The sequence below is a fragment of the Pelobates fuscus genome, chromosome 7, assembly GCF_036172605.1.
Source record: "Pelobates fuscus isolate aPelFus1 chromosome 7, aPelFus1.pri, whole genome shotgun sequence".
NCBI lineage: Eukaryota > Metazoa > Chordata > Amphibia > Anura > Pelobatidae > Pelobates > Pelobates fuscus.
In genome coordinates this window covers 19183384-19208252 of record NC_086323.1, presented here as the reverse complement: position 1 = coordinate 19208252, position 24869 = coordinate 19183384, and the positions used below count along the sequence as shown (strand labels likewise).

At 46.1% G+C, this 24869-nt stretch overlaps 1 protein-coding gene across 1 annotated transcript in view; it reads left to right on the top strand.

Annotated features, from left to right (window-relative positions):
* Positions 1-21019, top strand: part of LOC134568982 (vitamin D3 hydroxylase-associated protein-like) — a 38688-nt gene extending 17669 nt beyond the window's left edge. Inside the window, exons 8-15 of the mRNA XM_063427749.1 lie at positions 1260-1385; positions 2311-2408; positions 8994-9093; positions 9552-9595; positions 9716-9755; positions 10853-10961; positions 11294-11439; positions 20577-21019. Coding sequence (XP_063283819.1) covers positions 1260-1385; positions 2311-2408; positions 8994-9093; positions 9552-9595; positions 9716-9755; positions 10853-10961; positions 11294-11439; positions 20577-20705 — 792 coding nt within the window. The 3' untranslated portion in view covers positions 20706-21019. The remainder of the gene's footprint in view (positions 1-1259; positions 1386-2310; positions 2409-8993; positions 9094-9551; positions 9596-9715; positions 9756-10852; positions 10962-11293; positions 11440-20576) is intronic.
* Positions 21020-24869: the final 3850 nt, after the last annotated feature.

Here is a 24869-nt window from a genome sequence, read left to right as displayed (position 1 = left end):
CATCCCCTTGTAGGTAACTCAAATCAAACTTTAGAATTTAGTCTAAAAAGCTGAAGTGGAACTTCCAACTTAGCTATAGTCGCAACTTGGTTATTTCAATGCAAATTTTGACATTTGGATTTAATTTCACCAATTTTCACTGTTTAGTGAAAAAATCAATTTGATTAGATTCCTGCTAATTTGTGTTGATTTCTTTGCAATTTTGGGTGCTGCTTGGTACACCCGTTTCGCACTACCACTCTTTACCACTAGGAGTCCAGCACATCCTCACAATATATATAGTTAAAGTTTGATCAGTGATTATTTTTAGTTTGACAATTACTAAAATGAGAAGCAATAACAATGAGTGTGTAACCATTATGTATCCACGGAGCTAGTACATCAGACATGGCTGAATCTGCACTTCATTAGCCATTGATGAGACCGTTCTCAGTTGCCCGGTTGACTGTAGATCATTTTCCTGCATGTGAAAAGGTCTTTCTTAGCCCAGTCCATCTTCGGTTGGCTCTTACATGTTATGCTTCTATTAAAGGGACACTTCAAGCACCATAACCACTTATTCTCTTTAGATAGTCTGTGCTCCAGGGAACTCCTGCCCACTCTATTCATCACTCCATTCATTATGGTTGCAGCAGTTTGCACACTGTATTAATATTCTATGCCCACCTAAAGTCTGACATGAAATGAGAAAGCTGTTAATATTTTGTCCCACAATTATCCCTACAAAGAGACTGGCCAAGACCATGCACAGTGCATGAACATGTGACATGCATTTAATAAATTGTACAGGTTTCTTTCACATCTTCAAATGAGAGAACCTTTAAAGCTGCCATGCACAGGCTGTGCAGTAAGAGTCTTCATTCATGAAAAAATGAGAATGAACACCAGATCCAGTAAGCACTATTTGTCTTTGATATTGTGGGATATGTACAATGCTAACTTTAAAAACAGTGGAAGGACAGAGTTGGCTGTGAAATATCAGCATCTTCTGATCCTTGTAGAAGTTGCACATTTGAAATGTAAGTTTTAAAAATATATATTTTGATTTTAAATATATATATATTTTTTCTCCATCATGCCTTAAAATGTGTATCCCCAGCCTGAAGTATTGACTGTAGGTTTAATGGAGATGGCCAAGATTGGGTGGGAAAATCTCGTGGGCTGGTGGAACCTTTTTTCACTCTGAGTTAGGATGTTCAAGTCATGGGTTTAGTGTCCAGATGATGTAAGAAAGCTCATTTCTGGATTCTTCTTTATAGATCTACACGTCACCCACTCCTCTCCGTGTGGGATACTATGAAACTGACGGATTTACATTTCCGCACCCTGGCATGAGACGGGCAGTGTTAGAAACAAAAAAACTCCTGGAGGAAGCCGGGCATACGGTAATTATTGGCAGGGTCTAAATTACAGTCACAACACCTCTAGGGGAACATACCACAAACACTATGAAACATTGGAAGAAATTAATAGTAAAAATTAACAATCCTAGTTATGTTAACAATGCAATGATTTGTGGACCCATGACATACTTGAAAACAAGAGAAATCTCAATGTATCTTTCCTGGTAAAATATTTTATAAATAAAAATAAATAATAAGAACTGGTCAGGATCTCAAAACATGTTCAACTGCAACTTGTAGCACCCTAAAAAAGCTTGCTCTCCAGATAGAACCCTTTTTTTTCCCCAGTGGTTTTGCGTATCTGTAAAAAGGTTTTTGCTAAATAAATACTTTGGACCAAAAAAAACTCACAAACAATATCAGTGTCCCATTTGTCCATGATCTTTGGAAAATGTTACCACAAGAGGAAGTGATGGGGAATATAATAACATTTTGGCCGGTTCAGTTGGAGCTTATCTATTGGGAACAGACTTGAGCCAAAATTAGTTTGGCTTGGCTTGTCCACATCAAATTCCTTTTAAATTCTTACCCGAACAAATCAATTAGTCCGAGATTTACCTGTGTAGTCTCATACAATGACGTTTCATTGTGGCTTGTTGAGGAGAGAAGGGACATTTTGTTCTTAAATATAATTTTTCCAGAAGTTGTACACACTAAAAATATAGCTTTTTATCCATCAAATATTGAATTGTGGCAAACCATCAGAGCTTTCCTCACGTTTTGGTTTCTGTTCACCTTTCATTGTGCATTTGTTTATATAATCCCATTGTACATTGCTGTGGGAAACATTGTTCCCGATTTACTGCCACTAACTTATCTTGATGCCCACTTTGCAAATCCACTTCACCACAATTCACTGTTTAGTGAAGGAATGCTAAATAAATTAAATGTCTGATTTGCTTTTCAGCTGATCCAGTTTTCTCCCCCGCGAATAGATTATATGAAAAGTAAAGTGTACATGAAAATATTACTCGGTGATGGCGGAAAAATTCTACTTGAAAAATTGTAAGTTGAATTATCCAGGAAAAATGTAAGAGCTAAAGATGATACCACATAGTATTATTAAATATATTTAATTTAATTATCTGTTATAATGTTGGGTCATCACTGCCACAACCACCAGTACCACCACCTTCACCAGTACCACCATCAATATATCCGTTAGCACTAATCAACCAAGTGCTAGTGTAGAAGCTAGTAATGTGACAGCTTCTACTGCCAGCGATGCAAACCCACCCTCATCTTCAGCAGCCACAAGGTAAAGGATTGAGGCTAATGTAGTGCACTGAAGTAAAGTTCAGGATCATTATGAGTGCCTCCAAGAAGGGTGATTTGCCAAGTGCAATTTGTTTGGCAAACAAGTGTAGTGGGAGAGTGATGGGTCATCTGACTGGTGCTTGCATGAACCTACATTTGAAAAGACCACAAATCTGTATTACTGAGGGAAGAAGCAGAAGAAGAAAGTACTAGGGCAGACAAAAGGTGCGGACAGTCTGACCCCCGATCATCAGGTCGTTTTTTGTTTTTTTTTATCTTTAACTGCGTGCAATGCTATAAATTAATAATAATAATATGACAACTCTGAATTGGCATTGCAAAAATGTCTGCTATTTTAGCCATTAGGCTAGGCATTATTGTAGCCATTTTTGCAGTGCAAGCCTTTTTCTTTTTTTTTTTTTTATAATTCTTTATTTTTGTTGCGCAGATAAGGACAGCAGTGCTTGTATTGTCACAACTTCATTCACAAGCGCGATCGTAATTAACATATTATAACATAAGTCTGGCATGCGTGGAATTTGCACATTTTTATGATATTTAACGGTTCAAGATGGCAACATAGTTTTAAGAAGTATGAATATATTTAAAAAAAAAAAAGCATGAGAGGAACATTGCTTGTGCCGCAAATGCAAACATAGGTGTGTGGCAGGGGCTAGAGGTGTCTCTGGTACACTTATGAAAATGTTATTCAAGTGTGGGTATAGGTTAACTGCAGTGTGTGGGTCTGCAAATATTGTGAAGTTACTCTAGTAGTGAGCTTGTATGAATGAGGCCTTAAGTGTGTATGGGGAACTAGAAGGTTGGGCAGCTTCATTTCTCTGGAGGCCTGGAGGGGGTAGGGGGGTGCAGTGTTCTCCCCGAAGGGAGACTTCAAGTGAATTAAAGCTGCAGCTCCTCAGCGAAGGCGCACAGGGGTGGGAGATGCAAGGCATATACATTAAAGCAAATAATACTTGTGCAAAAACCATCAACAAAGAACAGAGGTAGCAAAAGTAAAATTAAGACAATCTGATAGTGGCAGAGATGGCACCATATTTCTTGGTGTATGGTATCTTCATGCTCCTGTTTGGGGCTGCTGCACTATTTCATTCTGGGGCCATGGTTCCCGACGGGGGGGAACGACACTGACAACATCCCATTGATGCAGGGGTCCCATTGTGGTGCCTGGGGCAGGGTGTAAGCCCAGGGATTGCAGGAATTTAGCCACATCTGGTAGCAAGGTTAGCCGGTGGCAGTGGCCGTCTCGTCCAGCGGTGAGCGCTCTTGGGTAGCCCCATTTATAAGGGATTTCGTCCGCTCGTAGTTGCGTTGTCACTTCTTTGAGAGAGGCGCGGCGCTGCAGTGTCTGATGACTCAGATATTGATATAAGCTGAGGGAATGCTCATCAAATATGTATGGAGTTTGTCCCTTAATCGCACAGACAAAACCCTCCTTGGGATCTAAAGCACATAATAACATCCTTAGCGGTGTCTTGTTTATTGCGTGGTCACCCAAGTATGCGGAAGAGTCTGTCAAGTGTCAGTCCCTTTGTCTGTTTGGGCGGATATATGGCAGAGATCATTCTCCTGATGAACTGCAGCGGTTTTTCTGCAGTTATGGTGTCAGGGATCCCCCTCACCTTCAGGTTTTGTTGGCGTGATATGTCTTCCAGCTGTCCTACTCTTGCAGACAAGTGTGTGCACATGGATATCTTCTGTGGTCGTGAATCTCCCGTGGCCATGGGTATCTTCCTCCGTGGACCTTATCTGGCCTGTCAGTATGCCCAGTTCCTCTTTCAGCACTGCCAGTTCCGCTGTGAAGAAGGCCTTGAGGTCAGCCACCATGCCTGAGAAATCTACCTTGGTAGCCAGCGGGGGTTCAGAGTGCCGATGAGGTAAGGCTTGGCTCCTTTGTTTGGGTGTTGGTGCTGGCACATCGCTCAGATCATTGTCCTCCGAGGCTGAGAATGAGCCTAACCCCAGATCCGGCAGGATGTCTGCCATCTTACACAGCATGTATGGCGTTGTGTGGGTGAGCAGTTTGCTGATGTCAACGTTGTGGATCGAGTGGCACATGGTGGCGGTGGGGTTATGGTATGGGCAGGCATATGTTATGGACAACGAACACAGGTGCATTTTATTGATGGCATTTTGAATGCACAGAGATACCATGACGAGATCCTGAGGCCCATTGTTGTGCCATTCATCCACAACCATCACCTCATGTTGCAGCATGATAATGCACGGCCCCATGTTGCAAGGAGCTGTACACAATTCCTGGAAGCTGAAAACATCTTTCATTGAGGCCAGCCTAAGGCACACCTGTGCACGAATCATGCTGTCTAATCAGCATCGTGATATGCCACACCTGTGCAATAATCATGCTGTCTAATCAGCATCTTGATATGCCACACCTGTGAGGTGGATGGATTATCTCAGCAAAAAAGAAGTGCTCACTAACACAGATTTAGACAGATTTGTGAACAATATTTGAGAGAAATAGGCCTTTTGTGTACGTAAAAAAAAGTCTTAGATCTTTGAGTTCAGCTCATGAAAAAGGGGGGCAAAAACAAGAGTGTTGAGTTTATAATTTTGTTAAGTGTGTATATGTATAGGTTATTAATCCATATACATTGATGATTAAAGGAACACTCCCACCACCATACTAAGTATATCACAAAGAAGTTGTTATGGGGGCAGGAGGGCCTGGACACTGCCTTACCTTCAGGATTAAACTGTCTCAAATAATTTAACCCCAACGTTGGTTCCCACAGGGACTGGCACCTCAGCTACCCTCTGTTCCCTCCTCCAGGGTGGTTTATCTTGGCGGACGGTGCTGTGGGTCACAGTCCACATGATGTTTTTCATATGACAAAATATACTTCAAAGAAACACCACCCATCTCTTGTGTCTTAAGTACAAATCCGACACCTAATAATAAGTTCGACTTGACCCCTTAAATGCAGTTTCCACTTCAAATACATAAGAAAGATTTCTTCATGTGTCAAGTTCCAGTATCCTGACATTTGTCACGCTATCCCCAGAATAAGAGACACAGTCAGGCAAAGCTGACAAACGCAGGCCCTATAATACATTTAGGCCTTGATTTAATATGTTTTAATAAACTTTTAAAAGAATTTTTTGAGAACTGGTATATATAATGTTACCTGCACGATTTATGGTGCTCTAATTGCTATGAGCGGTTACCGAAGTACCGAAGTACTTTTTATGGTAACTTTACTTTATAATATCTCCTGGATGTAAGCAATATCCTCATTGCCCTCATATATCCCCCCTGTTTTGTATTATAGTTGTTCTATGATCTAACCACCCAGTTCACTGTTTAGTGAACATTCATCTAACAATGTATCCTGTCATTCGATTTCAGCAGCAATTATGAGGCTGTGTCCAGCTGCACTCTGTGTAATTAATAGACAAGGATAGGACTTGGTGTTCCTCAGCCCTGTTTATAAATCTGTATCCTATTTTTTCCAATAATTTGACAAAGAGTTCCTTTACTGGATACATTTTGTATAAGCATAACTGTGGGAATTTGGATATAGAATCCCCCCCTCTTTGGGGTGTATTCACCGTTTTAATGTTTAATTTCAAGGCTATTTCCAGCTTGGACGGGGATCTTCTCCTATTAGTCACTCTCTATGGAAGTGATTATTAGGATTATTTCATTATTTTTCTTTCATTGCATATTTTGGGTTACCCCCTATTACCCAGTGTAGGTGACCTCTGAAGTAAAAATACGGGACGTGGGAGGATTTTACCCTAATCCTAGTCTCTTACTTTCTCTTTGTCCATTTTATAATCCCTAAACAATCTTAATTAAGTTGTTATAGTTCCTTAAGGATTTTCCCTCTTGTCCTGTCCGCCAAGCCATCTCTTTTGGTTTCAACCACAAAATCAGAGAGCCGGGACTGTGACTTGCCAGCCCTCATACCCAATCACACCGTTAAGTCAATATGACTAGCAAGCTGATGTCAGCAGTTTTGTGCGTCTGACAGCCAGGGCCGTCTTTAATATTGATTGGTCCCTGGGCAAGCATTTGCTTGGGCCCCCTGGGCATGCAATCACTCCCTCCACCGCAACCCAGCAGCAAAACTAATGTAGAGAGTGTCCTGGTGCAAAAAAAAAAGGAAGGCCTCCCCTGTAGCACTGGAGTAAAGAACAGATAGATCCCCATCTGTCATACAACTCCTGCGATGCTATGCCAGCTGGGGATCTACCATCCTTGCAGGGTTGTATTTGTGAGCTGTGTTTGTGCAATTGAATGTAAGCATGGTTTTTTATACAGTGTATGTGTGCATTTAGGTGTGTATTTGTATGTACTATAACCATTGCAATGCAGTGGTGTACTTGTGTGTAGTGTTTCCGTTTGAATGCAGGGGTGTGTGATTGTCTGTAGTGTTGGCTTTTAAATGCAGGTGTACTTTTGTGTGTAGAGTTGGTGTTTGTATATAATTTTAACGTTTTAATACAGGGATGTGTTTGTATGTAAGGAGGTGTTTGGATGTAGTGTTGTTTTATAAATGCGTTATTCAATTTGTGTGTAGTATTGGTGTTTCAGCAAACTGGTGTGTCTGTATGTAATGTTTGTGTTTGCAGGGGTCTGTTTGCATGTTGTGTGATTTCTGGGATGTATGCACATACATATTAACACATATACATGTACACATTAACACGCAGATACACACATAAACACAATGACACATGCTCATACCTTGACACATGCAAGCACTGGCATATACACACACACAGACACTCAGATACACACCCTTTGACAAACAGATACAAGCACTTTCACACACACACATATACACATTGGCACATCCACACACAGAGATACATATACACACACACACACACACACACACTGACACAGGTATTTACACACAAACACAGACACACACACACAAAGGTATAAATGCAGGGGTGTATATGTGTACAGTGTTAGCAATGGAATGTTGGAGTGTATTTGTGTGCAGTGTTGGCATTAAAATGCTGGGATGTATGCATTATCATACACCAATATATACATACACACACACAGGTGCACACTGACACACAAGTACAAATACACGCAGATACACTGACACACAGACAAACACAGCCAAATACACACACCGACACAAACACAGCCAGATACACACACACATATATGTGTTCTTACATACCCTGGTCCATAATTTGGCAAAAGTGACATTTGGAAATGGTGTACAGCCTTTGATAACACTTTATGCAATAATATTTAAAAATAAATATTTTTTTTATTTATATTTAATAGGGAACTGTCAGGTTCTTCTAGGATTTTTAACATGTAGTTATCCCCAGTGTGTTACATTACAAACACCAACACATGGGTGTTTGTAATGTCTGATGAATACAAGTGAAATCAGAAATTAGCTAAACAAACAAAAACAATATTTAGCCACCCTCCTGTCTCCTTACCTTTTGGGTTGAGAAGGATGGCTTCCCTGGGGTCCATTGGGAGCTTGCTGGCCCAGGCTGATAGGAGCATGCATTCAGCTGCCCCAGTCCCTCTCCCCCACAATGCTTGCATCCTCTGTGTGAAGTGTGCCTCCTGCCCAGCGGCACTGAGAAGGAAGTGATCTGTTCTTACAGGGTCTGACCTCACTTCCTCCCAGCATGCCACGGGGAAGAAAGAGATTCACAGGGCAGTGTGTAAGGGGGCTAGTTTTGAGTATGTAGTCAGCCAGCCCCATATTACAGAGCAGTATTAAAGGGTCGTGTCTCCTGATTACCTCAGGTGCTGCAGGGGGCCCATGGGGCAGCTGCCTTAGGGCCCCCAGGAGTAACTGGGCCCGGGGCAGCTGCCCCTTTTGCCCCTCCTTAAAGACGGCCCTGCTGACAGCTGACCATCAGCTCACCTCTTTTAAATGCAAATACCATGTGCGTGCGCAGTGTCACGTTCATGGCTTCTCATGGAGAGAATCCTTGCGTTCAGTGATTCTCTATGAGAGGATTTTTATGGCGGATGGCGGCGAGAGCTGCACAGGCGCCTAGAATGTTAAATGCTTCTAAATGAGAATTGGATCAAAGTCTTGTGCCAAGATGACATTGAAAGGGGGGGAGCCGACTGCCCCTAGTAGACTGCTGACGGCGATGGAATAATGGTAAAAGCGTGTTTAGATTTAAAAAATATATATTATTTAAGGGGGTTGAACTATCACACTATTGCACTATTATAGCATATTTAAAAAGACATATACAAATATAGTACAGCGCTCCTTTAGGGTTAAACCCAATAGGATGATAACATGATAATTTACATGTGCTTTGTATTTGTTTTTCTTCTCTCAGTAACAATAATTCGGTTGACCGAAATCTTAGTGGTCTGATCTCGATGATTCGCACTCCGACAGTGGTGAAGAAAGCTTTGTACTTTGTCCTTAAGCCGTTGGTAAGCAAAATGAGAAGGACCCTGGAACCCTGAGTATGGCAATTATCATATACAGTAACACCTCGGAGTCATGGCACTAATATGGGAAAACTGTTTATCCTAGCTGGCAGATGGCTTTGTAGCAGTCATACCCGTAGTAACTCCCTTCCTATGTCTTGTAGCATTTACCATTGTAGCCCAGGAGTAAGCTAATGTATCATTCTAAAATTCCGTTTTCTTTTTAAGAGAGTTAAGGCGTCCTGCTCAATGAGCTTACATGCTAGAGGGCGTGGGGTATAGTGACACAAAGGGTAAGGGTAGCAAAAGTAGGTTGTAATGGTGTAGGTAAAAAAATACATGGTGGTGCTTGAGGATGTAGTTCAGAGGGCGGGTAGATTTAATATTTGATATGTAATCAGTAATGTATTTAATAAAGCACTGATATAGTGTTACACTTTTTGTGTCTTCCTTTCTTCCAGTTTCCGAGGATCGCCGACATGGTGTTGTGCTGCCAAGGTGCAAGGTAACAATATGAAGCTTTGCAGCTGATGGAGTTTGTGATCTGTTAGATTCTAGTTACTGTATTTATTGAGGTTTATTATAAGCTTCTATTAACCGGCTTCCTTTCTGACACATTGTTTAGCTCTGTGAAGGAACAGTGGGCCGATCAAGCATTGCTGCAGGTACTGGACCTCTATCCCATCATGCTTTACTGCTCCCCACTCATAGTGTCAATAACAGCATCACTGATCCTGGGTACTGCCCTGCGGCTATGGAACTTTTTAAAGTAGTAGTTGCGAAGGTCTTATTTGTAATATACCGGCATAGTTCGTGATCATTACAGGACCAGAAGACGTGCCCCTGCTGGTCTATTGGAGGAAAGGAGAAGCACCTATGGGTGCACATTTACATACGTCATATCATAACCAGGCTTCCTATTCAGTGGTAGCAATAATAGAGAGAAGACAGGAAACATTTTCATATGCAGATCTAGGGAGAGAGAAATAAAAATTTAGGAATGGAGGGATGGATGAATAGAATAGAGCAAGTAGATGAAAGCACTGGAAAACACCAAATTCCATACAGCCAGATTTGTTTTATGTATAAGAATAACCTTTAGTTGGTACAATATTTCCCAACACAAGTGAGGCAGGGTCAAGATCAAAGCTAAGAAGAATGACTTAAAGGAACAATATAGTGACAGGAGTATATTTCTGTATTCCTAACATTGTAGTGCCCCTCTGCCCCCGCACACCCCCGGTGAATAAAAGGGTTAAATTACCCTTTTAATGCTTACCTCGGTGCTCTACGACTCTCGACCTACTCCGATATCAGTCATGCGAGAAGCCCAATGCGCATGTGTAACACTTTAGGCTTTCCCATATGAAAGCATTAACGCAATGCTTTCTTATTGAGGATTTGAAGATGTTGGATGTGCCTCTAGTGGCTGTCTTAACCCTGTGATGGACTAAGGGGACAGGGACACTGCACCCAAACCACTTGAAGAAATGTAAGTATCTAAGCATTAGCCCAGGTCGTAATTAGAGAATGACAGGTTCTTGGACAGAGGTTACAAGCAAAATCTGGGTACAGTGAGATTACCATGATGATTGGCAAAAGGTGACCTTTCCTGAAAATGGATCTTATGATTGAAAGATGAGGGTGGAGAAGAATAGATTCATTATCTGACACGTTAACAAGTTATATGATATCCATATATACAGCACTTACCTTGATACTTTCATTATTGTATCCTTCTAATATGTATCTACCATTTCAGGAATATCAAGCTGAATTCATTGCGGAGTGGAGGAAGCTGAACCTAGATGTCATTCTCTGTCCTATGTTAGGACCAGCCTTTAATAGTGGCTATCCTGGAAGATTGATTGGTATTCAATTTGTTACCTTGTTATCTATTAAAACTTCTGAAGGGGTCAACCATATTGTATAAAGTAATAAATAAAATAGACACATATGATGCAGGTTAAAAAAGAAAAAGAAAAAAGTATTTTCACAAATGAACCCGTGAAGACTTACAACATTCTAGCTCATGAGACACGAACATAAAATGTATATTGGTTTGCCTAAAATAGTCAGTTATTTTCTATTCTGATTAGTCATTCTATCTCCAGGCTGCTAAGGAGCTTTAAAAAAATAAATATAAATTAAATGTAAAAAGATATTTAAAAATAGGTTCCACAATGAGTTCTTCATCTTTCAGCTGCTGGATCGTACACAATGTTGTTCAACGTGGTACAGTTCCCAGCCGGTGTCGTAACTGTGACCTCCGTCACTCAAGCAGATGAAGATGAAATGAAGCATTACAAAGGCTACTACAACGATCCTTGGGATAAACTCTTTCAACCGGTAGGTTTACACGATGCCTTGCGGTGTTTTCATTAAATGCCTCACCAAAATTACCGTGGTGGTTAGAACAGAGGTAATGACACTACATTTGAGAGAGGAGATCACGTTTTGAATCGGAGTCAGACCACCTCACCAGTAATTATCCTTAAGCAAGATATCTAAAGATCATTTCTGATAAATTATTATGCCAGTGAAAAGCTAGGTAGCCATTAAAGGGTTGTTTGCTTAGTTTGAATACGTTCTTACTCTTTTCTCCCACACAAGTTCTAGTGAGGAGCAAATGTGAATATTACAAGGAGAACAGACTGTATAAGTGATACTAAATTAGGAAAATAACAATCTCATATTTAATATTTATTGGCTGCTGATGTTATTAACGTTGATGTGATCATAATTCCAACATTACGAGACTTTGCAACAAAACTTTGACCATTATCAGTTTGGTGGAAAAGGACCTATACCTTACGTTCAACAAGTTTCGATCACAATCCTGTCAAAGAGGAGTTATTTACACTTTCACTAGTTCATTGAAAACTTAGCAATTGCAATGCCTCAAAAGAACATGAAAAGCATTTGAAAACACCTTTCTAAGATAAAACAAATTACCCCAAATAGTTCTAGTGGATGAGCAGAATAATCCCTTCCCCTGACTTGACAGCACAACCTTAACAAACACTGGTTAAAGGACGTATGCGCACTGTAACTAAAATATAATGAGCTAAATTGTTAAAATAACAAATATACATGTACGTCTGAAAAGTCCTTTACAGTTACCTTTAAGAAACAAGCATGTTCTGCATTGTCTATATGGGACATTATAGGTCGCCTATTAGCATTTTCAATGTATTTGACTGTCTGTAGCCTTCGACCTGCAGTCTATTGAAAACCCATTGAAGACAGAAATTCTTATAATTTTTTAGCCTTGCAATATTGCAATATTTTTTTTTTTTTGACATTCTTTATTTAGTTTTATGTTTAGGTAACAGTACAAACATTTTTTTTGACATAACAATGGTTTGCTAAAGACCCCATCTAGTATACCCTTCCCCCGTGTCATTCCCTCCGTTGAGTTACTGGCCTATTGTTGGGGCTCCGCAGGTGATTGAGTCCGTGTGGGTTGGTGGAGTCGGCCCCTGGAGGTCAACTAAGGATGTCACTATTCCCAATGCCCACCCCACGGCCCCCACACCCACCCCGTGGTCTTGGGGGGGTGGCAGACCGGGGGGTGCATTTCGATGTGCGGTTGGGTTGTGGTTCCTCGGTTCGAGGTGTGGGTCATGCCCGTTCCCCTAGGGGGAGGGTGGTAGGTGGAATTGCCCTGTGGAGCGTCAGTTTCCCTAGGGTCGCGGCCTCGTCGGCCTGATGTACGGGCAGTGTCTCCCACCATCTGTGTCTTGGGGATGGGTGTCGTAGCGTCCCTGAGCCGTCCTGGGTGGAGAGAGCCATCTTTGGGCTGCCTGCGTCGCTTATGTCTTGGCCGGGGGTAAGGGGTCCCTGTACGGGTAACCCCCCTGAGAGATCCTATCAGTACATGGTGGGGCCCACTGGTCTCGTCCGATGTCCGTCTAGTTTTAGAGCCCGGCTATGTCCTATCGCTTGTCTAGTTGTGTGCAGCGAGTGTGTCTCTCCCCGCTCTGTCTCCCACCCGCTTATGTCCGCCTATGGAGTCTGGTGTCGCTATGCTACTCGCACGGGCCTATCGGTCCCCCTCGTGGCTGCGCTCGGGCCTCGGGAGGCTAGTCTTGTGTGGGTGGGGGCCCTTAACGTACATTCCGAGTCCTATTGGTTGGGGGGGGTGTCAGTCGAGTCCTGTTGGTCGGGGGGGGTCAGTCGAGTCCTGGGCGCGAGGCAAGGGTAGGGGGTGGAGGGGAAGGGGGGGGAGAAGGGAGAAGAAGAAGAAGAAGAAGAAGAAGGAAGGGAAAAAAAAAAAGGGAAGGGGGGGGTCTGCGTCCCTGTGTCTCACGTTCCCCCCTATGCATCCCCAGCTCCTCCCCCAGGTCCCTGGCGGGCCCGCCCCGGCGCGTCCCGCCCCCGGTCCGCCATGTAGATGATCCAAGGGGTCCACAGTTGGGTGCAGCGCTCCTGAGTCCCCCGTAGCTCAGCCGTGAGGGTCTCCATCGTGTATGTTTCGTCCACCTTATCTATCCATTGTGATATCGTGGGGACATCCGCCGACTTCCATCTGGCTGGGACCAGGCTCTTGGCCGCATTGAGGAAGTGCCTAATTAGAGATTTTTTGTAGCGTGGTATCGGCATCTGCGTGTGGTTGAGCAACATAGGCATGGGTTCCATGGGTATGTCTTCGTCTAGGATTTCCACGAGTTTGTCATGGATCTGTTGCCAGTAGCCTGTGATCCGGGGGCATGCCCACCACACGTGTAGGTCTGTTCCCTCGGCGGCGTTGCATCGCCAGCATGTGCCATCTGATGTCAGCCCCATGGATCTCAGTTTGGATGGGGTCCTGTACCAGCAGGTCAGGACTTTATAGTTAAGTTCCTGCATTTTGGTGCTCAGTATCCCTTGGTGCGCTAGGATATGTATCTTCCCCCATTGCTGGTCCGTCAGGGCGACCCCCGTAGCCTGCTCCCACTTAGAGTGGAAATGTGCCGGCGTCCCTTGGTCAGCTGACCCGAGCATTGCATAGAGTGTCGATATTCCACGAGTCAAATGTTCTCCATTGGAGCAGAATGCCTCGAATTGTGTGGGGTCTCTGTGTAGTAACTGTTTCCCTTGGAGAGTGGCGTAGTAATGTTTAACCTGGTGGTATCGGAATTGGTGTAGGCCCGTGGGCCTGGTATGTGTTGTCATGGCGGCACATGTTTTCATTTCTGTCCTGGTACACCACGCCCGGAGGTGTTGGGCCCCCCTCCCTCCAAAACCTTCTATGTCCCGCATTCGCAGGCCGTCAGCCAGTTCCGGGTTGTGTATTACCGGTGTCATGGGCGCGGGGTAGGTCGTGAACTGCAGCTTGTAGCGGATGGTCGACCATATCCTCAGTGTCGCCCCAATAAAGGGGTGGTTCCTGAGTTCCTGATCTCGCATCGGGGTTCGTGTCCACACCACCAGTGGGATCCGTCCCCCCGCCCACGTCCGCTCCAGGTGGACCCATTGTTTGTCCGTGTCCGTCACATGCCAGTCGATGATGCGGGAGAGATGGGAGGCTTGGTAGTATCCCTGTATAGATGGCAGTCCCGTGCCTCCACGATGTTTCGGGAGGGTAAGTTGAGCCCTCCTCACTCTCGGTGGGCCCGACGACCACACAAATTTCAGTATCGCAGAGCCCAGGGACTTGAAGAAGGCTTGTGGGAGAGCTATTGGAATGGTCTGGAACAGATACAGCAGGCGTGGTAGCAAGTTCATCTTCACTGTATTTATCCGTCCAAACCATGATACACATAGCTTCCCCCAACGCATCAGGTCCGTTTGGAGTGTGCGGAGGATGGGGAGAAAGTTCTCCTGGTAGAGCCGGTCCAGGTCCCTCGTCAGCCAGATTCCGAGGTATTTTAGTCGTTGCGGGCACCACCGAAAGGGAAAGCGTGCCTCCAGTTGTTCCACCTGCCCGTGAGTCAGGGATATGGGGAGAGCTTCCGACTTTGTCGCGTTAAGTTTCAAGTTTGAGAGTGCTCCATACGCGTCGAAAGCCGAGAGTAGGTTAGGTAACGAGACCAGTGGTGTTCTTATAAAGAAGAGGAGGTCATCCGCGTAGGCTGCCACTTTGTGTTCTCGGTCGCCCTGGGTGATCCCCGTAATACCCCCATCCCGTCTGACCGCCTCCAGAAATGGTTCCAGAGAGAGGGCAAACAGGAGGGGGGACAGGGGACACCCCTGCCGGGTCCCGTTTGTTATCTCAAATGTCGGGGAGAGAACCCCGTTGATCCGGAGCTGGGCCCTCGGGGTCTCGTAAAGCGCCGCGATCCATCGCAGTATGTTGGGACCGAAACCCATCCTCCGTAGCGTGGTTTGTAGGAACTGCCAGTCCACCCTATCAAAAGCCTTCTCGGCGTCGGTGGAAAGGAGAAGGCTACCCCGGTCGGAGTGCTGTTGTGAGTGCATGATGTTAAGTGCCCGGACCGTGTTGTCCTTGGCCTCTCTCCCCGGGATGAAGCCCGTTTGATCCGGGTGGATTAGAGTGGAGACCAGTCGGCCTATGCGGGTCGCTAGGATCTTTGTGAATAGCTTAAGGTCCGAGTTTAGCAGCGATATCGGCCTGTAACTGGAGCATGCGGCCGGGTCCTTGCCCTCCTTGGGTATGACCGTTATGGTTGCCAGAAGGGTGTCCCCCTGAAACCGTCCATCCTCCAGAAGCGAGTTCAGGCCCGGCAGCAGCTCTGGCAGCAGTATCTCTCCGAAGGCCTTAAGGTAGCGTGGGGGTAGCCCGTCTGGTCCCGGGGCCTTGTTGAGCGGAGTGTTTTTTAGGGCCCCCTGTAGCTCCTCGATCGTAATGGGGGATTCAAGTTCCTCGCTTTGTTCTTGTGTGAGAGTCCGAGTAACGTGCTGATCTAGGTATGCTTGTATCTGCGTTTGTCTCCTGTGTGTCTCAATGTCTGTTCTGTCAGGTGTAATGTTGTAGAGTTTGGTGTAATATTCCCGGAATTCTCCTATTATTTTGTCGGGGACTTGCGTGAGGGGACCACTGCGCGTCTTGATTTTGGTAATGTGGCTCTGGCGGCGTTTCTGTTGAAGCATTCTGGCGAGCAGGCGGCCACACTTATTGGAGAACTCATAGAAATGGCGGTTGGACCTCCTCAACGAGTGTGCCAGTTGCTTTGACAGTTGGCGTTGTAGGGCCCGTCGGGCTTCCAATAGCGCTTGGTATGCTTCTTCTGAGTTTGTGGTTTTGTGCTCTTGGTCTAGCTGGGCGACCCGCGTATGGAGATCCGTTAGGAGCCTGTGTAGTTCCTTCTTTCGCGCTGTGCCGACCTTGATAAAGTGTCCCCTGATTACGCACTTATGTGCTTCCCAGCGGGTCAGGTGCGATGTCTCCATGGGGTCGTTTTCATCGAAGTATTGGCGAAGCACTGTTTTAGCGTCTGCAAGGGCTATCGTGTCGGTCAGCAGTTGGTCGTTCAGTTTCCAGTGCCGGCGCGTGGGCTTATGGAGGGGGGACGCCATGACGGCCAGGACTGGTGAGTGATCGGACCAGTTAGCAGGGAGGATCTCACACGAGTGTAGCAAGTGAAGGTACTCCTGTGAGATAAAGATGTAATCAAGCCTACTGTGTCCACAGTGTACTGGGGAGTAGTAGGAATAATCCCTCACCTCCGGGTGAAGGACCCGCCATCCATCCGCCAGCCCTGCTGTTCGAAGTGCCGTCTGAGTGGCTCGGAGGCAGGTTCCCGACAATGAGCTAGTGCCCCTCGAGGTGTCCATTCGGGGGTCCATTGGGACGTTAATGTCGCCTGCGAGGATCAGGAGCCCCTCCCAAAAGCTTTCCAATAACCGTAAGGTATTAGCGAGGAAGCGGTGTTGTCTGGCATTGGGGGCGTATACAGAGGCGAAGGTGAAGCGCCGGTCCGCTATTGTGCCTTTAAGGAACAAGTAGCGCCCATTCGGGTCCGCCTTTTCTTCTATGCAGTGAAATGGCACAGTGCTAGCGAAGAGGATGGCCACTCCTGCTTTCTTGGAGTCTCCGTGGTTGGCGAAGTATCCCAAGGGGTACCTCCAATCCCGAAGTGCCGGGGCGCTACCCCCCTGGAAGTGGGTTTCCTGGAGGAATGCCACCGACACCCTGTCTGCCCACATTGTTCTCAATAGGTGCGACCTCCGTTCCGGTGTATTCAGACCCCTAACATTGTTGGACCAGAGGCGCAGGGGCGCCGGGGCGAACCCCCCAGCCCCCGGGGAGGGCATGAGGGCAGGGACGGCGACGCAGGGAGGGGGAGGAGAAGGGGTCGGGAGGGGGGGGGGAGTCCGGGTGTGTCTGTCTGGTGTGGTAGGCTCGCGTATAGTCGGTATCCTCAAGTCGCGGTGTCGCGGTGGGGTGGTTGCGTCTGTGATCGCGGGGTGAGTGGGTCAAAAGAGGTAAACAAACAAAACAATGAAACTATGTACAAAGGTCGACTTGACTGTCTAGGTGGCGGATCCGGTCTGGGCGTTCCGTGTCTTAAGTTAACAACCCTTCCGTTCCCCAGTCCTAGTGTGATTTACAGTCCGTCTGTGGGTGTGCGTGCGGCCTGCAATGTGGGCAGGTGTGAAGGATGGGTGTGTCCCCAGATAAGAACTACCTGTCCTGTATATATGTGGTTCCATCGTGACCTCCCCCCTGGCCCTCAGCGTCTGTCTGGGCCAGCCATTACTAAGTTGCGGTCTGGTTTGAGGATATACTGGTCAGGTTCCCGTTCTGATGCTATCATGGTGTGGGGCAGTGTCGGGCGGGCTGCTCCGGCGGGTCTCTCTCGGTCCAGTCTCCCACAACCCAGGGGACTTAAAGGTCTGGGGCGACCGCTAGTCGGTCTCCACTGGTGGCCCCGGGACAGATCCCCCCCCCCCACCAGCCCCCCAAGCCTGATCCCCCCCCCCGCAGCCCCAGACCAAATTGACCCCCATCCCGAGTCTCCCCGGGTGCTGTCCAGGCACAGAGCGTACAGTTCACTTCCCCGAGTCCCACTCCCCGTCCCCACTCCAAGTGCCCTCGCAGCCCACCCAAAACCCCGGGCAGGGGCTACCGCTTCCGGTCCCTATTCTAACTCGGGGGGTGGGGGGGTCGCTGGTGTGTGTGGAGTGCCACTCAGTGATTTGTGGTTGGCTCCCGTTCGTGGCCTTACTTGCTTATATGCGACTGCTGTCTAAGTATAACAAAGCGCCATGTGGGATGTGTGTTATGTGTCCACAATGAGCGTTACCAGCTTTCTTGGGGGTTGTGTGCTCAGGCCAGTGGTTGCATGAGCTGCCCATCCATTATCTGCTCAAACGCGCTGTGTGCTATCCTCACAATATGGACCTTGAGAGGCCTCTTGTTCGTGTGAAATGCTCCTCTGAATGGGCGGCCGCGGCATCACGCACAGCCCAATATTGGCAATAGGCCTATGCTTCTGGGATAGGGCCAGTGAGCTTCGCAGTTAGCACTGTTGCAGTTCAGTTATCGCAATCTAGGGGACTAGGATCAATGGGTTCAGGAGGGACTGACTTCTAGGGTTATCCTCCGCTGGGGGGGGGGGGGGGGGAGGGGGGCACAACGAGTACTACAGTCACGGTTACATGGGGCACCGCGGGGCAGGGAGCCAGGGACGTCCTGCCCGGCAGAGGAGGCGGCTCCGTTGATGTTCATGGGGTTGCTTCGTCCTCCCACCCCACCTATGCTAAACTATCCCGCTAGGGGTCTGCTGCTCCCCAGCTCCCAGGACCACCCCAGTACCTCGCGGTCCGGTCGGTACCGGACCGCTCATGCTCCCTGTTCCAGGGTCACTCCTCCGCTCCGCCCGGTCCACCCCACATCCTGGGTGTCTGGGCATCTTCTCTCCTTGTCGCGGGCGGGTGGTCCTCTATGCCCGGGTCCTGTCTGGGTGCCAGTGGGGTGTCCAGGAGCCAATTGCGGACCCGGATGCTCGGCAGTCTGAGGGTCCTCAGTGCCCTGGGGATATCGTCGGGCCAGCGCACCTGGATCCACGTGTTGCCGTGCTTGATTTGAAGGCTGAAGGGGAAGCCCCATCGGTAAGGGATCCCCCTATCTCGCAGGGTGGTCGTGAGGGGTCGGAGGGCACGTCTGGCATCCAATGTGAGGCTGGAGAGGTCCTGATAGAGGGTTACTTCTGAGCCTCGGAACTGGATGCTCTCTGTGTCCCTGGCAGCTGCCATTAGTTTCTCCTTAAGACTGTACGCGTGGAGGCAGCAAAGGACATCGCGAGGCCTGCTGTCTGGGCGCTGGGGCCCCAGTGCCCTGTGCACGCGGTCAAACTGGATCTCCCTGGGGCACTCCTGGCCCAGGATCTGTTGGAAGAGGGCCCGCAGGGTGTCAGGCAGAGGAGCTGTATCGGGCTCTGGGAGTCCCCGGATCCGAATATTCTGCCGCCGACTCCTGTTTTCCAGGTCTTCAACCTGGCGTCGGAGGGATAGCAGCATGTTCCCTTGTCTCGTGGTCGCCAGTTCCGCGGCCCGGTGTTGCGTGCGGCTGGCCTGCGCCTCAGTCTCCAGGGCCTCCACTCTCACCTCAACCGCCGTCAAATCAGTCCGCAAGGCCGTGATCTCCTCCCTGATAGCCGTCCGGAGTTCCTTCAGGAGGCCGCCCGAGTCAGCTTTGGTAAGCATTTGGGTTGAGATCCTGGCCAGCTCCTGCCTGATCTGGGTCAGCGTGTCGTCTGGGAGGGAATCCCCCATGCTATCTTGGCTCGGGGATCCGGGCGCCATTTTGTCCGGCGGTCCGGAGCTGCCCTGTGTGCTCGGTGTGCAGATGAAGCTGTCCATCGTGCCCGTGTGGCGGCGTGGGGAGCCACCCTGGGCTTGGGATTTTTTGTTTCGGACCATTTTGGATTATTTTGGATCGTTTGGGCCGCTATTTATTTGCTATTTGTTAGCCAGGGGGTGAGGAGCTCGGTCCCTACACGTCCTGCTGCATGCTCAGCTCGGCCACGCCCCCCGCAATATTGCAATATTGACCAATTGAACCCATCTTTGTAAAATATATGATGATAGAATAGTTTGGGTCCAGTTTTAAAATGATAGCATTTTCTAACATCAGCGACATTACATACATGATTTTTGGATTATGATCACTTTGAGAACTTTTGTATAATTCCAGCCAGAAGGTAGAAACCATTAATGATTAGTAACAGTGGATTGTAATGTAAGCCTAAATCTACATATACTTTGTCTGAATGAAGGACAAAGTCTATTACCCAATGGCCATGTAAGACATGAATAGTGGTCTAATTATTATCTATATCAGGGGTAAGGCGCACTCCAGATGTTGTGGACTACATATCCCATAATGGTCTTACAGCCGTAACGCTGGCAAAGCATCATGGGAGATGTAGTTCATAACATCTGGAGTGCCGAAGGTTGCCTTACCCCTGATCTGGAGTAAACTACATGTGAATTACTTTACTTATTTGCAAAAGGAAACTGTTACATTACTGTTACTATGTTGCATTTATACTGACTGCCTGTACTCCAATGTTACATCTCTCTCGCGGTGTCTGCAGGCTGTGGCGGGAGGAGTGGGGCTTCCTCTGTCTGTGCAATGTGCAGCTCTGCCGTATCAGGATGAACTATGCCTGCGCTTCATGAAAGAGGTGGAGACCCTGCACCGCGAGAAGAAAAACAGGAAATAAACAACGTTTCACCTAATTATGTTTTCATCTAAGTTCAAGTGTGGACATTCTGTTAAAGCTAAACTAGAGTTGGAATACATATTGTTTTTTATGGTTTTAGATTTTAAGTGAGCAAATGACGAAGGAAATCTGACAAACTGTTTAAATATGAATGTATATGAATGTGATCAAACCTATAGATTAGCCATTCCTTTACACTTACATTTATTTTAGTCCCTGGTCTCCCATTCAGATGAGTAGGAGTAGCACTGCCTAGCACTGTCCTAAATAAACATTCCCAAAGGAATGAATTGTATCCTATCCTACATCCTCCATATTCACAGCTGTATTATGTGTGTAGAGAAGGTCATTCCATGCAGGGACTCACTGTCGAGTCTGTCCACAAAGCCTGCCCCTGAGTCTGCCCACAGGGCCTGCCCCCCAAGTGTGCCCACCCCCGAGGCTGCTCACAGGGCTTGACACCGAGTCTGACCACTGATCCTGCTCCCTAGTCTGACCACAGGGACCGTCCCTGAGTATGGTCCACAAGGCTCACCCCCTAGTCCAGAGGGCCCATTCCCAAGCTCACCACCATCGCACAGGTACTGGAGATGCAGTCAGTGCCATCTCTGTCTTGCTTGCTTTCTCAAGACCATGAAGTCTTTAGAGCATCTTACAACACAGATCTAAAATGGCATGAATAGAAGGGGCCCAGACCCTGATGATGGTGCTGATTCCATGCATGAAGGTCAATAAACTCATTCCTGGGGGGAAAGCCGGGCATGTGTATATAAGCCCATGCCTCCTGCTTTATGCAGACGGTTTTACTGGAAATGGAATGAAGAAGGACTTACAATGGTACAAAAGGTATTTTGTTTCCCAAATAATTTTATTTTCCTTCTTTTAAAATTTACTTCAACTCAATGGAAGCCAATCAGACATATGCTATACTCCTTCCCATTCAATGCAATAACAATTGCACAAAGCTCATTGTAATCTGACAATCCCAGTAATTGTCGCTAAAACCTTTAAAGGCCTCGGAATACGTTAAACAATTTTTATTCCTTTATATTCATCAGCCCAGTTGGTGTCATGCTATAACTCATATACTGTTCTGTTTTGTATTTGGTCGTGATTTAGCACTGTTTGCAGTCTATCTCACAATGTTTTTTACGTTTTACAGCTTCTTTCCCCCCAGGGGCAATTTTTATTTTTTTCACAAATGTTTTAGAGCTAATGTACACTTTTATTTAAACCATATACTATATGTTTGATATTTACACTGATAAAAATAAACAAACATGCTAATTAGTCAGATAACTATACGTCTGTCTTCTGTCCGTACTCCCACCTCTGATGCTCGCCTTCAAGACTTCTCGAGGGCTGCACCGTTCCTGTGGAACTCACTTCCCTCCTCCGTTAGATGCTCACCCAGTCTCCACTCCTTCAAAAAATCGTTAAAAACCCACTTCTTCATAAAAGCGTATCAATTAAACTGTTAATAGCTCCCAACTGATTCCTCTTCTGCAACTGTCACTAGTCTAACACTATCCTTACCTTTTTGTGACATTTTACCCCACTCCCTCTAGCATGTAAGCTCATTGAGCAGGGCCCTCAACCCCTCTGTTCTTGTGTCCAACTTGTCTGGTTACAACTACATGACTGTTCGTCCACCCATTGTAAAGCCCTGCGGAATTTGATGGCGCTATATAAATATCATAATAATAATAATAACTTGCTTTCATTAAGACTTGATATAATCTATGACCTTTCAATACCTAGGGGTAGTTTTGTATAGATTAACAGACGTACAGTCATCACTGGCTATTAAACTCTCCAATCCCGCGGGAATGAAACCAGATACATATTGACAACTGCGGGAAGGTTAAGTAAGTATCTGTCAGGACCAGTGGCAGAACTAGAAATGTAGAAAGGGTACTGGTGCAGGAATTTTCATGGTCCCTCCTCAAACATAAGGGTGTCCGAAAGGTAGATTCTCAACTGTTGTTCAACTACAATGATGCTTTGCCAGCTAGTGATCTACCATTTGTCCATCATTGAAGTGTTGTATTTGCAAACATTGTCTGTGTTTTAATGTTTGTTGTGTTGGCATTTGAATGCAGGGGTGTAGTTGGGTGTACTGCTGGCTTTTAAATGCAGCTGCGTGTTTGGGTATAGTATTGGCATTTGAATGCAGGGGCGTCTTTGTATGTCATGTTGGCATTTTAATTCAGATTTGCATTTGTGTATAGTGCTCGTGTTTGAATAAAAATGTGCAATTGTATGTAGTGTTGGCATTGGATTGCAGGGGTGTGTTTGTAGTGTTGGTATTTGCATACACTGTCCCACACACATTGACACATACAGATGCACACTGACACACAAAAAGCATTCTCCTCCAAAACCCCCACTGTCCCTGGACTCAGTTCCACTTCCTCCTAACCACATCAGAAATGCATATTAAATAAACCCTCAGCAATGGTGAAAAGTGTCGAAAGCCTGGCCGCTAGTCCTCTTCAGAGCACCACATACAGCATATTCATTCTCCACTACAGCTTGGTCTTCAGCTCCACCTCCTCCCTCCCTGCCACTGTAGCATAGTCCAAGGACTACCAGGCCCATCTGCTCAGAGGGCCCCTGAACCCTTTTGGACCCCAGTGCCGTTTCACTGGCCGCTCCACTAGTGATTCTGCCGCTGGGCAAGACAGTGAGGTACATTGTTAAGGTGAGATAATTATATTTTAAGGTGTCAAATGAGAGGAACTGAAGAAGAGAAACCCGGAATGGTTTTAAACAGTGGAGGATCAAGAAAGATATTAGTGAATAGATGGGGTTTAAGCTGTTTTCCAAAAGGTATGTGGAAGGTGGCTTGTTTGTTTCATAATACACTGCTGAAAAAAATAAAGGGAACACTTAAACAACACAATGTAACCCCAAGTCAATCACACTTCTGTGAAATCAAACTGTCCACTTAGGAAGCAACACTGAGTGACAATCAATTTCACATGCTGTTGTGCAATTGGGATAGACAACAGGTGGAAATTATAGGCAATTAGCAAGACACCCCCAATAAAGGAGTGGTTCTGCAGGTGGTGACCACAGACCACTTCTCAGTTCCTATGCTTCCTGGCTGATGTTTTGGTCACTTTTGAATGCTGGCGGTGCTTTCACTCTAGTGGTAGTATGAAACGGAGTCTACAACCCACACAAGTGGCTCAGGTAGTGCAGCTCATCGAGGATGGCACATCAATGCAAGCTGTGGCAAGAAGGTTTGCTGTGTCTGTCAGCGTAGTGTCCAGAGCATGGAGGCGCTACCAGGAAACAGGCCAGTACATCAGGAGACGTGGAGGAGGCCGTAGGAGGGCAACAACCCAGCAGCAAGACCGCTACCTCCACCTTTGTGCAAGGAGGATCAGGAGGAGCACTGCCAGAGCCCTGCAAAATTCCCTCCATCAGGCCACAAATGTCCTTTTAAGAGTAAGCAAACTATTAGATATCTTCCCATAAAGAATAAAGTCCATGTTCACCAACTAAATTAAAATACATTCATAAAAAATATATATATATATATATATATATATATATATATATAAACAGAAATAAAGAGATGCACTACAAGGACTTGGTAGATGAAAAAAGGGGTAGTTTATTCCAATAGGTATAGCATTAAAAAATAGCCGACGTTTCGACCCGTTCGGGTCTTTCTCAAGATCCTCAAAGACCTTGAGAAAGACCCGAACGGGTCGAAACGTCGGCTATTTTTTAATGCTATACCTATTGGAATAAACTACCCCTTTTTTCATCTACCAAGTCCTTGGAGTGCATCTCTTTATTTCTGTTTATATATTTTCAACGTGGGATTGCACCCAGGCTAAGTTGAACTATACACATGAAAGGGTGAGTGCCAAGAAACACTGTTTGTATATTTATATATATATATATCTATATATATATATATGTGTGCAAAATACATATGTGAATTTCCAAATAGTGTATATGTACTTATTGTGGATCTTTGTTTTTTGCAAGTATAACAGTGTGTGTTTAGATCTGGGGTAGTCAACCTTTTAATACTTATCGCCACTTTTGTATTTTTGTTGATGGTAAAATGTTCTTACCGCCCACCAGTGCTGCAGTAACTAATTTCATATCGCAAGTGCTCTGTGTGAGTGTGTGAAGGGTGGC